We start from the raw sequence: 16,592 nt of genomic DNA, 5'->3' as shown, positions 1-16,592 counted from the left end.
TCTCAGACAAATATAGTGAATGAACTGAAAGTAATTATTTGTCTATATAAATATGTTAGTTTTAATTTTAATGCTTTGGTATATCTGCTGAAAGCGATCGCTGTATATGTGGTGAAAATATTCAGACTTTTGCATCTTTTTTTACTGTCTAATATTATGGACTTCTCCCCATTTTAACGTTTATTTGCTTATCATAGAAAGCCAGAATGATCTCGGAAAAAAAACCTAATTTGAGGTATTGCATCAATTATACAATTATTGCTAAAAATTTTCTTTCAGTGTGTCGAATACAGGCACTCATTATCTTATATATTTCTTATCACTTTATATTTTTCTCTTTCGATTACACTCTAATATACCATTTCTCTATATAATCGGCATTTATAGAATTCTAATTTTATAGTTTGCAATCCTCTCCTCCAATACCGTGTCCAAGGGGGGGGGGCTAGAGGGTTTGAACCCCCATCAAAATGTTTGTCTGACTCGTAAAAACGTAGTAAAAATGGAAATAAACAATTTTTATGCATTTTATTTTTTGGCGTATCCCCCTGAAAAGAAATATTTGTGTAAAACACCCCCCGAAAAAAATCCTGGATACAGCCCTGCTCTCCTCTGAGGTAAATGCTTACGATATATTTTTTTCTCTTTCGCTTTATTTTTTCTCCTTATTTTTTTTTTTTACGTTTTGTTGAAGTCAAGCCGCGATATATTTCTTTTTGCTCCTGCCACTAGCTGGTTTCGTGGCTGTAAATTCTTAAAATAATCCTTTGAAACTGCCACTGAAACTGCCACTTTTAATCCTGCCACTAGCTGGTTTCGTGGCTGTAAATTCTTGAAATAATCCTTTAAAACTGCCACTTAAACTGCCACTTTTGCTCCTGCCACTAGCTGGCTTCGTGGCTGTAAATTCTTAAAATAATCCCTTGAAACTGCCACTTTTGCTCCTGCCATTAGCTGGTTTCGTGGCAGTAAATTCTTAAAATAATTCTTTGAAACTGTTTCGACCTTTTTTTTAATTTCATTTAGCGGTTGACAAAACCACTTACCCATACTTACTCGATCTTAAGAACTCAATATAGTCTTATCTTTCCCTCATGTCGAATTTACTTACCTTTAATATTGAGTTCAGCCGAGCTTTCTTCCATGCCAAACTCGTTTCCAATCACAACCTTGTAAGAGCCAGAATGCTCAGATCGACATTCAGATATCTGCAGACGGGCTTCAGTTCCATCAAACGTTATTTGCGTGTCCTTCATGCTGGTAACGATACGAGAGTTTCTAGAAAAAAAAGGTAAAAATTTAATCTTACATATTTCAGTTACAACAAACTAGATTTTATTTTTAAAAAAGTGACTACTTACTAATCATTTACTAATATAAAAAAAACTTTACTTTAAAAAAATGCCTAAAATAATTATTGCTACTACCAACTGATCATCACAGCACCAAATCCCTGTGGCCAGCATAGCCTCAAAAGTCCCCCTCCCCTTCAAAATAGTTAAACATACTGCCAAATTAGATTATCACGCGTCAACCATCAAACATAAAATTTTCTTGGGGAAAATTTGAGTGAATTTATTCCCAACATTCAGTTTATTTTTAATTTCCTATTTTTATTTTGATTAATAAAAATAAATTTATTAATAATTATATTTTCTTTAAATATTGCTTGCATAAAATATTTTATTATACTGCTACGTGTAGCACAAAAACTGTGTGTCGTCACACAGTAAATTTTGTTAAAGAATATTCAAGTAAATTTATTTTTAACATTCAGTTAATTATGCATAATTGTTTTGGTTTTCTTTGGGTCAATAAAATAACTCTCAATAATTAAATTTTTAAATATAATACTTATCATATAAACTAACCCTTGACATTCAGCCTATTATGCAGAATTGTTTTTATGCAAACGCAAATGTTTTGCTTGAATGCAAATGTTTTTGTTGTTTGTTATCTTTAAGTTAAACTGAATAACTTGTTTATTACTTTAATAAAAAAATAATAGAATATTACATATACTCTACTAACCTGATTTTACTATATTAATATGCTACCTAATTTTATAAAATCATTATTATGCTAATGATTTTATTATATTACTATATTACTATAACAATAATACTATATTGCTATGGTATGCTTGGCGTATACCACTGAGCAGTACATTTTGTTAAGGAAAGTTTTTGTCAATTTTCACTGCTGTTAACATATTTGATACAGTTAATATAGTTTTTATGACTTTTCCCTACTATTAATATATTTATCCTGTGGCCGAAAATGATAATCTTTGGCAATCTGTCATCCTTCATCCACAGAACGTGCAGAAAACGGAGAGAAAACGTTTACAGATAACTTTTGTGAAATAGTTTTTCTTTCACTATATCTATATATAGATATATCTATATATAGATATATATCTACATATAGATATATCTATATATAGATATATATCTATATATATTCATTTATAAAAAACTTGTTCGTTCTTGAATTGCTTTTAGGTTGAATTTTTACCAAAGAAAGATCTTGCCATGGTGCCCTGTTTAGAGCAAGAGACATAAATTATGTCAGTAGATAGTTCATATTGTTAGAGATATTTCTGTGAATTCATGCATATTGTTCAATTAATTCTCTTTTTATAACTGGCAGATTTGACATTTTTATTAATCTTAGTTTGAATTAGCGAAAGGAAGTTCCCTCAACACTTTAATCTACACTCAATAAAAAATATATATTTACAATTAATGATTTGCGCTTGGAATTTAATACCATTTTTTTTAGATACGAGTTAATTTATGTCAGCACTAAGCAAGATATGCTACCCGACATTACTCAACATTGTTAATACAAGTTCAAAACATTTCGTATAACGTTATTACCTTAAAATAACTCGTATAACTCTATAACTCCAATAACTTTAAAAATGTTAAAGAATTGCTTACTCTTACCATACCTTTTATGCTTAAATATTTTTAGGAGTTTTTGCCTTCTGAGATTGGTCCAGAGAACATCACATTTTTTCGAACAAATCGACAAATATCGACAAAAATACAATGCTTGTTTATTTTTAGCCCCTCCAAAATGACAAGATCCCTGTTTGCTTATTAACATCATTTTTATTTTTATCATTTTTATGTTTTGTATATATTTTTATCATTATTATATAATAATACCATGCTTGTTTATTTTTAAATATAAAATACCATGCTTGTTTATTTTTAGCCCCTCCGAAATGACAAGATCCCTATTTGCTTATTAACATCATTTTTATTTTTATCATTTTTATGTTTTGTATATATTTTTATCATTATTTATATATTTTATCATATTTTATCATTTTTATTTTTTGTAACAATTGCAGAACAGTGCGAATTTACTTAAAAAACAAATTAAGCCGAAAGAAAAAAATATATATAAATAAGTTTTGCTGCAAAAATAGCTATAAATATCACACGAAAAAAAAAGGATAACAAAAATAAAATTGAAGAAAACACAAAGCAGATATTTTGAAAAAGCCTTCACTAAGCCGTCTTTAGCAAAAGATTTGTAATATTTATGATGACTTAATAAAAATAGAGTCAGTATAAATTCTTTCTTATTATAAGAAAGACAGCCGTCTTTTTAAAAATCGACGCAAAAGAAAGGCTGTATCTGTCATGGCTGTATGGCCTCTGCCATGGCGTCTACAGCCACGGAGAAAATTTATGCCAAGTTTAGTCTTGTAATGGTCTCTTTGCTTTTTAGTTCCTTTTTCGTTTTCATTGAGATTATCTCTAAGGTTACTCTTTTTTTTTTTATAGCGTGTATGTTTTCTTGAAAATTGATAACAGATTAGTCGAAATTTTTGCCTAAATTTTATTCAATCGCTGAAAACAGTTTTCCTTTGTCTTGTCTTTTTATTTTACTCAATTTTTTCGTTCTTTGTTTTCTTTACTCAGTCGCTGAAAATATTTTTCTCTTGTCATGTCTTTTATTTTTCTTAGTTTTTTTGTTCTTTGTTTTTCTCATTTCTCATTTCTTGGTTCTTTGTTTCCTTTATTAGTCGCTGAAAACAGTTTTCATTTGTCTTAGTCTTTTGTTCTTCTTAGCTTTTTGTTCTCTGTTTTTCTGATTTTTTGGTACTTTGTTTTCTTTATTCAGTCACTGAAAACAGTTTTCATTTGTCTTAGTCTTTTGTTTTTCTTAGTTTTTTGTTCTTTGTATTTATTCATTTTTTCTTTCTTTGTTTTTCTTATTCAGTCGCTGAAAAGTTTTCATTTGTCTTAGTCTTTTATTTTTCTTTATATTTTCGGTCTTTGTTTTTCTTTATTCAGTTAGTGAAAACAGTTTGACGTTTGTCTTGTCTTTTATTTTACTAAATTTTTTTGATTTTGTTTTCTTTATTCAGTCACTGAAAACATTTTCCCCTGTCTTGCCTTTTATTTTTCTTAGTATGTTCTTTGTTTTCTTCATTTTTTCATCCTTTGTTTTCTCTATTAGGCCGCTGAAAGCAGTTTTTATTTGTCTCAGTCTCTTATTTTTCTTAGTTTCTTGTTCTTTATTTTCCTTCATTTTTTCGTTCTTTGTTTTCTTTCTTCAGTTGCTGAAAACAGTTTTCATTTGGCTTAGTCTTTTATTTTCGTCATCTTTTCGTTCTTAAAAAAAAGAAGTGTATCCTTACTTGTACCATGCAACTTGAGCGGATTTGTCTGACGTAACGAGTCGTACAGAAAAACCGACGGGTTTTCCTTCTTCCGCTGTCTGAAAAAAAAAATCATCTACAGTAATTCAGAAAAAAAGAAAAATTAAAGTAATTAAAGAAAAAAATTTTATACATCAATTAAAATAGTAGTTGATCAATGAATTATATAGATTAATAATTAGTTGTTCAATAATATATATTTACTTGCAACAAGAACAACAACTACACAGAAACACCCAACCACCCAGGGCCACTATATCTATGATGACTCATTTTGTTCTATAAATGCTCTTCCCACTTAGTTTCAGACGAGCGTGAAGTTTTCCACCCATAAATATAAAATTAAATTATCGAGCATCAAACTAATACAAAACAACAATTACCTGTAAATCTAGGTAAGAGACATTTTTATTTATTGAGGAGGCGTGAAGTTGCGTCTAGTAATATCCTCTTAAGTTATTAATTTAAAATAAAAACGGAAAAGAAGTTCAACAAATAAAAGTAAGACTATATTAAACTTAAGATCACCAGAAATAAAAATCTATAATAATTCAAACTCAAAACGACCAGAAATTACTATTAAGGAATAAATGAAACCCAGAACGATCAAAAATTAAATAAACAATCTAAGCAAAGAAACATAAAACAGGTACTAATATAAAGGATTAAATAAATATGAAAACGAGTAAAACAAATTAAATATACAAATCAAGATTAAAACAAACAAAAATCATTATAAACAAGAATTCGACTACTACCCCCTTTCCCAAAGGTAAAAGTATAAGGCCTATTGGCTCATTGGCGCTTTACTGAAAACTATGTGTGTCTTGAACAGTCTCGGAAAAAACTAACCAAAATCAAACTGAGTATTTGATCTATTATGATACTAATTACGGAAAGCTCATCATTCAAGATTTTCTTACATTATAAAATTCATTTTACCTTAAATGTTGCAATATGTACAAAAGAAAATATTTATAATACAATTAGTTTCAGGCAATGTGTTTCAATGCATTAACTCTGAAAAAGTCTCAACGTTCCTTTTGGCATAAAACAGTGCATAAAAAAAGTTCATCTCTTTTTTAATTAACAAGACCAATTTGAGCAATTGTAAGCTGAAAACTCTGCAATTCTAATAGATTAGAATAATCATCCCTTCTGGTGGGAATCACCCTTCTGAGAATACATCCCTTCTGGTGGAATTGATTATGCTCAGTCAGAATCTTAAGTCAAAGTTTCTGTAAGATGCTTAATCTATATTGTAATGGATTAATTTATTCGCTTGAAAACAAACTCCCACATTTGTTTTAGTGTCATAAGAAGAGTTTCCAGTCACCATGCAGATTGCAAAACCATAATCTTGTTTAAAAACTAACATTCCATTGACTACCTGAATTAACAAAGGGGACGATTTGAACGATTATCGAGATTAGTTTTTAATTGCAGTCTCGGCTGCAGTTCCAATTGCAGTCTCGACAATCTTTCTTCGCGGTAAGATTGTAGTTAAAATCTTACTACTGTTCAGTCTGTGCAGTCTCGACTGCACAGTCCCAATTGCAGTCTCGACAATCTTTCTTCGCAGTAAGATTGTAGTTAAAATCTTACTACTGTTCAGTCTGTGCAGTCTCGACTGCACAATCCCAATTACAGTCTCGACAATCTTTCTTCGCAGTAAGATTGTAATTAAAAGATTGACGACAGTCGAATTTAGAAATTTAATAGTTTCAACACCAATCTTTAACTCCTTTCCAATAATCTGAAACAGGAAAACACCTCAAATACGTAAGTCAATATCTCATTGCTGCTGCGTCACAACACCGTATTTGACGTTTTCACATTGCTAGAGTAATGGTCAAAAAAGGGTTGTTAAGCTATTCTTAAAGGGAGGATCTGGGGGGAAATGTAGATCAGGAGCATCGAAATGCTCCTTCACATTGATCATCATATTGATCTATAATACTTTGTTCTGTTATTAGTAAATTATTTGAAAAATTTTTACTTCCATATTTATCAATAAAATGTGATGTGGCGATCATCAGTTGAGTTTTCAATTTATTTATTTATTATTTATATATACATGTATATATATATTATAATTTACATACACACATATATACATATATGTACATTATTATTTATATATACATGTAAATATAATATAATTTATATACACACACATATATACATATATGTACATTATTATTTATATATACATGTAAATATAATATAATTTATATACACACACATATACATATATGTACATTATTATTTATATATAAAGTATGTCATTTGATAAAAGACATCAAATGCTATGCAGTGTGTAATATCTCATAGACTAAACATATGCATAGAATAGCTCATGATTTTTTTTTCTTAACTTGATCAGGACTATCTAATTGAGATTTAAAAGATATGAAACCCCCATACCTACTTCTCTGCAGAGTCATTTAAACTATTGAAGTGTCAAGTTTTTCTGTCAAAATTTTCAGCATTTGTTGCTAATTTAAATTCGGCTCTTTTATTTTTGTTGTTTTTGTGAGTTTATATCTACATACCCTTTTTAATTATATCATTTTCGATAAAAAAAAAAGATCAAACATATGCTTCCAAAATATAAAAATTAAAAATTTGTTACAAATTTTTCTGTCAAAAAGTTTTTCTGTCAAAATTTTCTGTTTTAAGTTTTAAGTTTTAATTTTAAATTTTATTTTAAATTTTAAGTTTTTCTGTCAAAATTTTCCGTCATAATTTTAAATTATGTTTTAAATTTTAAGTTTTTCTGTCAAAATTTTCAACATTTGTTGCTAATTTAAATTCGGCTCTTTTATTTTTGTTGTTTTTGTGAGTTTATATCTACATACCCTTTTTAATTATATCATTTTCAATAAAAAAAAGATCAAACATATGCTTCCAAAATATAAAAATTAAATTAAATTTTCTAATTAAATTAAAATTTTGTTACAAATACTGAATCTCAACATTGTCCATTTTTAGTTTTATTTTTTAATTTATTACAAAGAAAGTGCGTGATATTAAAAGTTACTTCCAAGTATCAGCAATTACTTACCACTGGCTTAAGGCCTTGGGTAAACTGAGGCTTACTTCCTTTTGGAGTGGGTTTATCTTCTGGAATATTATCAACTGTGAGAGTTTGTGAAGTGACACTGCCTTTTTCGTTTTTAGCAACAAGCTTATAGACTCCCTTGTCAACTGAAGCCGCTTCGTTGATTTCCAATTGAATAGCGTATTCACCCTAATAAAAGAAGCAAAAATTAAAATAGAATAGCTCTGTCGTATAAAATGTTTGTTTTCCTTATTCTAAATTCAGTATAGGTATTAAATAAACACATGAGACTTATCATTTTATTGAAAGAAATCAGTATACTCTAGTGGCTATTTTCCTTTTGTAGGTGACAGCCAGAGCCCATCTGGTGATTGGAGATTTGCCAAGTCAACCCGATTCTCCAGACGTCTCCTGATATTCTGATACAGAGGTACTTCTTAAATGGAAAGTCCCAAAAGATGATGGAAACTCTCCAATTCTCTGCTATAATTTACAATATAGAGGAACTGGTAAGACTATTATAATGATACTTACCATGCTACTGAGATGGGTGTTATTCATTTTCAGACTTATTATTTCTTTCAAGAGCGATGTCTTTGTAGCGATGTCTGTAGAATCGATATTAGGGTCTTTAAAGAAATACTTTCAGTTCCCAAATTTTTTGGGAAAGTCTTTTTCAGATAACGTTTTACAAAGGAAGTTGTAAAAACCAAAAGGCGTGGTTTTTAGCCTTCATTTTTAGTTTACCGAGGGAATCCTCCAGATCAAATCTCTAGAGTTTGATTCTCAGTTCCCCTCTTCACCAGTACGATGATAGTATTTAAAGAATCAAAGTTAGTCCTTTTGAACAATGCTTCCACCACTGTCAATTCAGTGAGCAGAACCCTATTCGATGTCAAGTCTATATAGAAATTTACCAAAAATAAAGAAAATAACAGGCACATAAAGTAAACAAAAAATATAACATATAACGGACATATAAAGAACAAAATAGACCATTTGAAACTAATTTGAAAACCTTCTGGTGCATCGTACTGAATTGGAAAAGGCCAAAGCTACAGCTATTCTTGAGGAGTATTTTCGGAAATTAAATTTGGCAAAAAAACCAAATAAAAAGTTGTTTGAATGAAAATACATTCATTAGCCACTATTTAAACTGAAATTTCATAAAATTTGTCAAACAATATAAATATATTTATTGATCGTACTATGTTAAAAAGACAAAACCAGTAAAACTAATAGAATAAAAAAAATTAAATAAACACAAAGAAATTAAAAGGAACATTGAAACCATACAATGGAAAAAAAACGAGCAAAAAAAAATTCATAACATCTTGTCTTACAATTATCCATGTTAGAAATCCTATGAAAGAGTTCTTAGCATCAGAAACACGCTCTGTCGCTCATTTATCAACCCCTCCCCTAAAAATTATCTAATTTTCTTAAACAAACAGAAACGTATAGCAGGTTTTGTAACTGTATTTAACATATACAAAGGAAAGAATAAACAGTGACAATAAAGATTATGAGTTCTAAATTAAGAATTCGAAAATACCACCAATTTCATAGAATTTTTGCACAGGGGAATGTAAAATCCAAAAAGTTAAGTTTTCGACCATAATTTCCAAGATTAGGAAGAATCCGTTTTGTTTTGGTAGGATGATAGTAAAAATTTTATGACACACTCCCGAATTTTGAGCTAGGAGCTCGGACATTAGTATATGACGATACCATTAGACAAAGTCTACCCTTAAAAACATTTTTTGCTCATTCGTCAAACGTTTCCAAAAAAAAATCTCTAATTTCCTTCGATTTCAGTAGGCTGATTAACTATCTTTGATATATAAAAGGAAACCAGAAACAGTAAACACCAAAGATAAAATATTACAAATTAGAAATCCAAATAATACTGATGATTTTTTGTTGTTTTTTTACAGAGCAAGGTTGTAAAATCTAAAAAAAATGTGGTTTGAGTCAATAATATTTTAGCTTATATATAGTTGCAGAAAATGCAGTGTTTTTTCAAGGTTTTAACAAATTACAATAAAGAACGAACTCTAGCCCATAGTAACTGAAATATTCAAATAAAACGTAGTTTTTGACAATAATATAAAAAGGAATTTTTTAGATAAATTTATTTTCATTAAGTGCAAATTAAGCTACTGCCTTTAGGAGGTTTAATCCCACTCCTGGTCGAATTATTGCGAGCCACTCTTTGATCCAAATAAATTAGAGGATGTGAACTTTTGGCACATTATATAATAATGTTAGGCATGGACTTGGCATTTCAAAAACCTCTGTTCACCTCTTGTTCACCTCACCACTCCTCAACCAATAAAAATCGCTAGCGACAGGGTGATTCTCGGTTCCCATGGGTAATCGTACACATGGAATGTCAAACTAGGAAATTCAGTCCCAATTAGACAAAATTCAAAATTATCTTTGGGTCACCTCTCACCTCTCCATCCCTTCCTAAAGAAAACATATGATCTCCTTAAACACAAAGATATATTTTGCAGGTCGTCTAACTGCCTAGATATCTCAAAAGAAAAGAACAAGCAGTGAACATAAAGTTGAGTTCTAGATTATAATTTCGAACAATATTACCGCTTTACATTACCACAATAGTTTCAGTTACCAAGCCGACTTTTCCATTGAAACTCATTCATAATGAGATTCAGCTAACATCAAGACCCTCCACCCCCCCCCTAATTTTTAGCTAGCTTTAGACAAGTCATAAGTCCATTAAACCTTTTATCTGATTGGCTAGTTCAGGCTAGCAAACATTTAAATGTTCTCCATATTAAAATCCCGTAGATTCCCATAGAGCATTTTTTTTTACATGTAGCTAAGGATTGATAATAAAGCTAGCTGAATTAATATATATATATATATATATATATATATATATATATATATATATATATATATATATATATATATATATATAGTTCAAATCAGGTACTGGATCAAGCTAGATCAGAATGTACTATAGATGAAAATATTATTGCTATAGTTACGATAGGAAGCGCTTAGTAGTTGGTTTGATTAGAATCAGGAATTAAGCAGGGTTGTGATACTCCTCTATATAAATTATGACCTCGGAAAATGCACTTCGGAACACAGTAAAAGAAAGGAGAAGGTGTAATATCAAATGAGATGGTAAAACTAACTCGCAGTTGACTTGAAAGTCCTACATGACAATTTTAGCCAAATGCATGAATTTTTGGATGTTGTGAGCGATCAGTGTGCAGAATAGGTTCAAAAACTAATGTCAAGAGAGACTAAGTTGCTTAAACTAAGAAGAAGTTACGTAACGATATTATGTAACGAGAAAATAGATTCGGCGATAGCACCAAATCACTAGGTAGCAATATTAGTAAAGATAGTGGGTGCAATGAATATGTGAAAAACAGAATAGCCAAGGCAAAGGGTGTTCTCTCAGAATATAAAAAGTTTGAAAGACTATAAAATTAAAATTTCAAAGTAAAATTGGGACACTGCAAACCATGGTAATAACTATAGTCAAGCATTGTTTTGGAGCATGGGAGCTTTGAAAGGTTAACGAAAATAGGTCTACATGTCCTCCACTGGAATTGTCAAAAAAACAAAATATAAGTTCGTTAAAATGAATGTATATCAAACAGTAATCTATACGATAGATGTAGTTCAATTTTACTTTTTATGATTATAGTGGAAGAAAGGTGGGAAGATGGTTAGATCAATTGATACGAATGAAGGATGACTGGTCACCGGAACAGTGCTTTTCAGTTGTCCTGAAAACGAAAAGGAAAACGAAAGGAATATGGGAGAAAACGAAAAGCAGGACGTTCTCGAATAGATTATGAAGAAGACAAAACAAAGGATTTAAAGGAAACTGGAACTTTGTGGAAGGAAGTGAGTTAGTGAATATTTAAAAGAAATAGGATGGAGGAGGAGCGTGCACATCTGTTTTCAATTGCTGAGAATTTCTGCTATCAAATATGGTAAAACAATCATCATCGTAGGTGGTCTGAAAATATTTAAGCATGACTCTTCGACTTAATATGACTTTTACAGTGAGGATAACCTCTTAAGATTGACTTGTGTAGCATGATTGATATCAATCATCATTAATCATGATATCAATCATGATTGATACGTAAGAGTTGTTACAAGCATTTCTGAATAACAGATAGCTCTTTTCAGCGCAAGGAAGACATCAAATGGCAAAAACTTTGTATGTGAAAAGACCTTTCCCAAGTAATTCCCCCTCCTCAAAATGATTAGGTAGTTCGAAAATGAAATCCTGCATTCTGAATTTCAAGTTGAAGTAAAAAAGGTGAATTTTTATATGAGAGGGGTATTTAAAAAATCTCATGGATAGGGATCTCCCAAAAGGTTCTTTCAGACCAATTTTATGGGTGGGGATCTCCCAGTAGTAATTACTCCCATCCCCATTAAGCAAGCCCAGAACAAACTAATGGCTCACATGGGATGTACTCAAAAAATTTTCACAGACGCTGCCAACATTTAGTAAGTTTTCGGTAAAATTCTAGTTTAGCTACTTTTTGCTATCCTGTAAAAAGGTTAGGTTACTTTAAGGGATAGGTCTACATACTAAAGCATGTCCAAGGAGGTATTTTGAAGTACCTAACTCCACACATTCTCCCTCTAGAGTCTAGAGGACAGTGACCCTTGATGACCTTTAAAATCATTTTGACATGAAAGTGAAACCTTCCAAAACAGATCTCCTGCTTAAATGAAGTACAAAAAAACTGTTTTCAGCTTCACAACTTTGCTCAATCCATATCTATGACGTTTCAAAGATCTGAAAATACATTTCCTAAATTTAGGAAAAATTTCTAAATTTTTCCTAAATTTAGAAATTTAGAAAAAGAAAATTATATTATAAAAAAATTACAAAAAAAGAATTTTATGGCTTAAAATTCTACTAAAATAGAAGAAATTGTATTTTCAGAACTAAAGCATAACATCTTTGCGCATGGTCAATTAATAGTAAGGAGAATCACTAACCTGTGTAACTTGGTTGATGTGAACCACGTGCTTTGATGATTTTCGAATTACAGAGGATTCTTTATACCATTGACATTCTGGTGCCGATACGGATTTGACTCGGCATTCGACAACAACCGTTTTTTTCTCAATTCTAATAACTTTAGGTTTTTCAACTATCTGAGGAGCAACTAGAACAAAAGAAGATAGCATCATAAAGAGTTTATAAATTATAAACGTTTTAATAACTTTTTAAGGTTTAAAAGGCTTTAAATTCCCCCTTGTATCCCTGGCCATGGAGCCTTTCGAGGAGGAATAAGTCTATTGTAATTCAATTTTGAATTGCATTTTGTATTATACTGTATTGAATAATAATAAATTCCTTCTTCTTCTTCTTATATAGACATTCAAAAGTTTAACCTGAAAATTTAGCCTTTATCATAGCCTGAATTTGATAATATAAAATTACCAAATGCTTCATTGCTCAAGTAATAATTATCCTCAAACTTATAGCCTATGATTAATTTAGGGATACAGTATTCTCTTTCGCTGCTTAAAGGATTGGTTTAAGAAAATAATAACGTTTTAATAACTTTTTAAGGTTTAAAGTTAACAATTTAACGGTTAATAAAATAAAACGGTATGCGGTTTAACGGTTAACAGTAACAGTTCAAACGGTTAAAAGTAATAGCAGATTAAGAAGAAAATAACCGCCAAAATGTCCAGCTTTGAACCTTTTTTAATTATTCTGAAATCTTAAAAAATTAAGTATCTAGGAGAAAATTGATATAGATGATGCTTTAGCTGGACAAATGTGTAATTCTTTTGCTCATATAGATGATTTAAAAAAAAATTACGATAGACTCAACTAAAATGTTTCAAAAACACAAGTATTAAGTGATATGACCTTCTTCAAATTACACAATAAAAAACGTAAGCAATCACGAATATTCTACTACTTTTTGAAAAACATTGACAGAATTTAAATTTTCCCTCTTTTTTTACTGATTTTCCTGATTTTTTTTTTCTATTTTGCCAGAGCATTCATTTGATTTTCCTTTTTCCCAAAAGTACTTCTTTTGGAAAGAATTCTTTTCTATTTCTAGACATTTCTATTCTTTTTTTAGTATATTTGAGCGTGTTTAAGTCTGCTATGCCTAAGTTTATCTATTACAGCATACTATATTTAATATATATTTTACTACTATTTAGTACATTAATTCAACAAAAATATATTATCCAATATATAGTGTATTAAATAAATGCAGTATTTAATATGCTTAATAAAAAATTGAATACATTTTCACCATGTAATTTTATTTATATTTTCTTTACAGTTAAAATATGCTTTCGAATTTCTTTTAGAAAATGTAATGAAACGCTATTGTACCTGTTTTATTAAAAGACAATAAGACAACTTGCTTAGGTAACATCACTTGAGAAAGTCACAGGTTTTAGGACTGAAATTGAAAAGTACTTACTTTCTATATTCAGAGTAAGATTTGCAATAAGCTCTCCAAAAGGGTTCTTCAATGTACACTTATACAGACCAGCATCCTCAGGCCCTGGGTCCTGTAAAACAAGAGATTTGCGGTGAAAAAACAGTATTGTTTTGTGGTTCTCACCAGTGGCGTGGTTTTTTCAAATCCTGGGGGAGGGGATAAACTCAGGTCTGGGGGGAGCAAACCGAGGTCTTGGAAGGGCAGTTTCCCCCCCCCCGCCCCATGGCAAATTATGCCCCTGGTTTCCGCTGGTTTTTACTTGGATTACAGACTTTTTCTTGATTTCCCAAAGTAACCAAGGAGCTTTCAGAGACGGTGTATGCACCAATCTACGAAGAAAAAATTAGCACAAAAAAAAACAAACAAGGGTCTTGGACAAACGTTCAAGGTCTTTTAAAGTTCGTAAGATAAACGTCATTGAAAAAAAGCAGATTGATTTTACTTTTTAACGTTTGTAAAAAATCGATTTAGGAGAATGACCTCGCAGAGCTTAGCTAAGCCCTAGCAGGTTTCCTTTGGTCATAAAGAAATCGGCTTTCTGAATTTACTGACTTCATTGGCGTAAAATCAAACATAATTGAGTTTGGCAGGGGGGAAGAAGGGGTGTTCTCATGTACTAAATACATTTTCAGTTGCAAATTCTCTAATATTTTGAAAAATCTAGCTTTCATTTACTATAAAAGCACATAACCCAGCGCTATTAGGTCGTCACTAAGGTTTGCTAGAAATTGAAATAAATTTTTCTGCTGTGCGCAAGTCCAGTCTTTTTTTTAAGAACGATAGAACAGAGCTTCGATTTAGTAATAGCGAACGAAAGGTAGTGAACGATAGCGAACAATATAATGAACCAAAGTTTTCTTCTTTATTTATTGATGTGATTACAATTAATGAAACTTCTATAATTACTTGACAAATCAAGAAAAATATTTACAAGAACTAGTGCATGTTATGACACCACTCTACTTCACAACTTCTACAACTTCAACACTACAACACAACTTCAGCCCTATGGTAAAGCTGAAATTTTTAAAGTAATAACATGTCGCTTGTTTTTGCCTGTTTGTTTCTCTTACTGGCCTAAACTTTCACACAAAACACAGTAGAGCCAATCATGCTACCTGTTTCGGTCCTAAAATTTCAAACAGAAACACAAGAGAGCCAATAAGGTCCTAAAATGGTAGGATTATTTGACTTTTCTTTCTGACAGAAAAGTGACTTACAAAAATACCTCAAAGATGTAAGAAATTAAGCATATTTTCAACCACAGAATTATAGGAAAGTTATCAATCTTTTTGTTCTATATTATTTGCTACGATATTCCGGATCGTGTTATATTCAGCATCATTTCATATCATATTACTGAGACAATTGTGAAATGTCAGATTATACGACAAAAAATTATGGTGCATCCATATCAAACCATTCGTGGAACAGTAAAAAGGGCAGATTTTCGTCTAATAAAATTCCAAAAATGGAAGTTTACAATTTACAGTCAGAGGAATCCAACTTTAACGCTAGAACCAAATATATGCAATACTATGGATTTCAAGTCCCTAATCAAAAATTATTAGCCTAATAAAATATGCATTATTTTAGTACAAGGGAATAATACACTCAAATATGGGTATGATATTGATAAAAATTACCTCATCAAATTCATCATATCTTTAAACCAGGTTGTGACGGGTTAAGTCCTTATCGAAAAAGTACAAATTTTCATATTATTTCAAGAAGGCTGGTAGCGGATACGTGTTTATTTGTTTGTTCTTTGGTATCAATTAAGGGAGGGGGAGTTAAGAATAGAGGGTATGGGCTCCCTAGATGTCTTACCCTTATAGGGTTTTGAAGAATGACTTTGGGGGGTGCTTTCATTGAAAAATGCACTTTTTTGGTGTTTTCATCGAAAAAAATTGGAAAACATAAGAAGTTCATCCTGTTCAACAAGGATTCGTATCGGGAATAGGGCCCCATCGATCAAAAATTGCTCTATTTATTGTAACTTTGTTACGTAACAAAAGAGATCACCCCTTCTAAATTCGGCTTCTACTATTTTGGGCTATCCTGGAGTGTCAAACCCCTACCTCTAATATTTAAGATGACTTCAATTGAATTTTTATCATCACTCTATACTTTATTTTAGTTTTTTTTAATATTTGACAAAAGCAATTTTTTTGCAGAACAATCTGATGCAAACACGGCAATTTTATTTTTGAATAGCCAAAAATAACTTTAAAAAAATTCACGCAAATAATGCGCAAACTCTTCCTTTACATAAGGCGCTTCCATAATCACTTTGAATGTAAAAATATTAAATGTTTAAATATTAATTTTCATAATGGCAAAAACA

The 16,592-nt window shown here is 30.6% G+C and overlaps 1 protein-coding gene across 31 annotated transcripts in view; it reads right to left on the bottom strand.

The window, feature by feature from the left end:
* The window catches only part of LOC136025213 (twitchin-like), a 397,750-nt gene that overhangs the window by 275,868 nt on the left and 105,290 nt on the right, over window positions 1-16,592 (bottom strand). For all 31 annotated transcript variants that reach the window (XM_065701279.1, XM_065701032.1, XM_065701099.1 and 28 more), the window contains 5 exons: window positions 14,225-14,315; window positions 12,765-12,934; window positions 7,752-7,937; window positions 4,664-4,743; window positions 1,112-1,278 (listed from right to left, as the gene is read on the bottom strand). In XM_065701279.1, coding sequence (XP_065557351.1) covers window positions 1,112-1,278; window positions 4,664-4,743; window positions 7,752-7,937; window positions 12,765-12,934; window positions 14,225-14,315 — 694 coding nt within the window. The remainder of the gene's footprint in view (window positions 1-1,111; window positions 1,279-4,663; window positions 4,744-7,751; window positions 7,938-12,764; window positions 12,935-14,224; window positions 14,316-16,592) is intronic.

Source organism: Artemia franciscana, chromosome 1 (genome assembly GCF_032884065.1).
Source record: "Artemia franciscana chromosome 1, ASM3288406v1, whole genome shotgun sequence".
NCBI lineage: Eukaryota > Metazoa > Arthropoda > Branchiopoda > Anostraca > Artemiidae > Artemia > Artemia franciscana.
The sequence above is the reverse complement of the archived record's forward strand: the minus strand, read 5'-3'. Positions and strand labels throughout refer to the sequence as shown.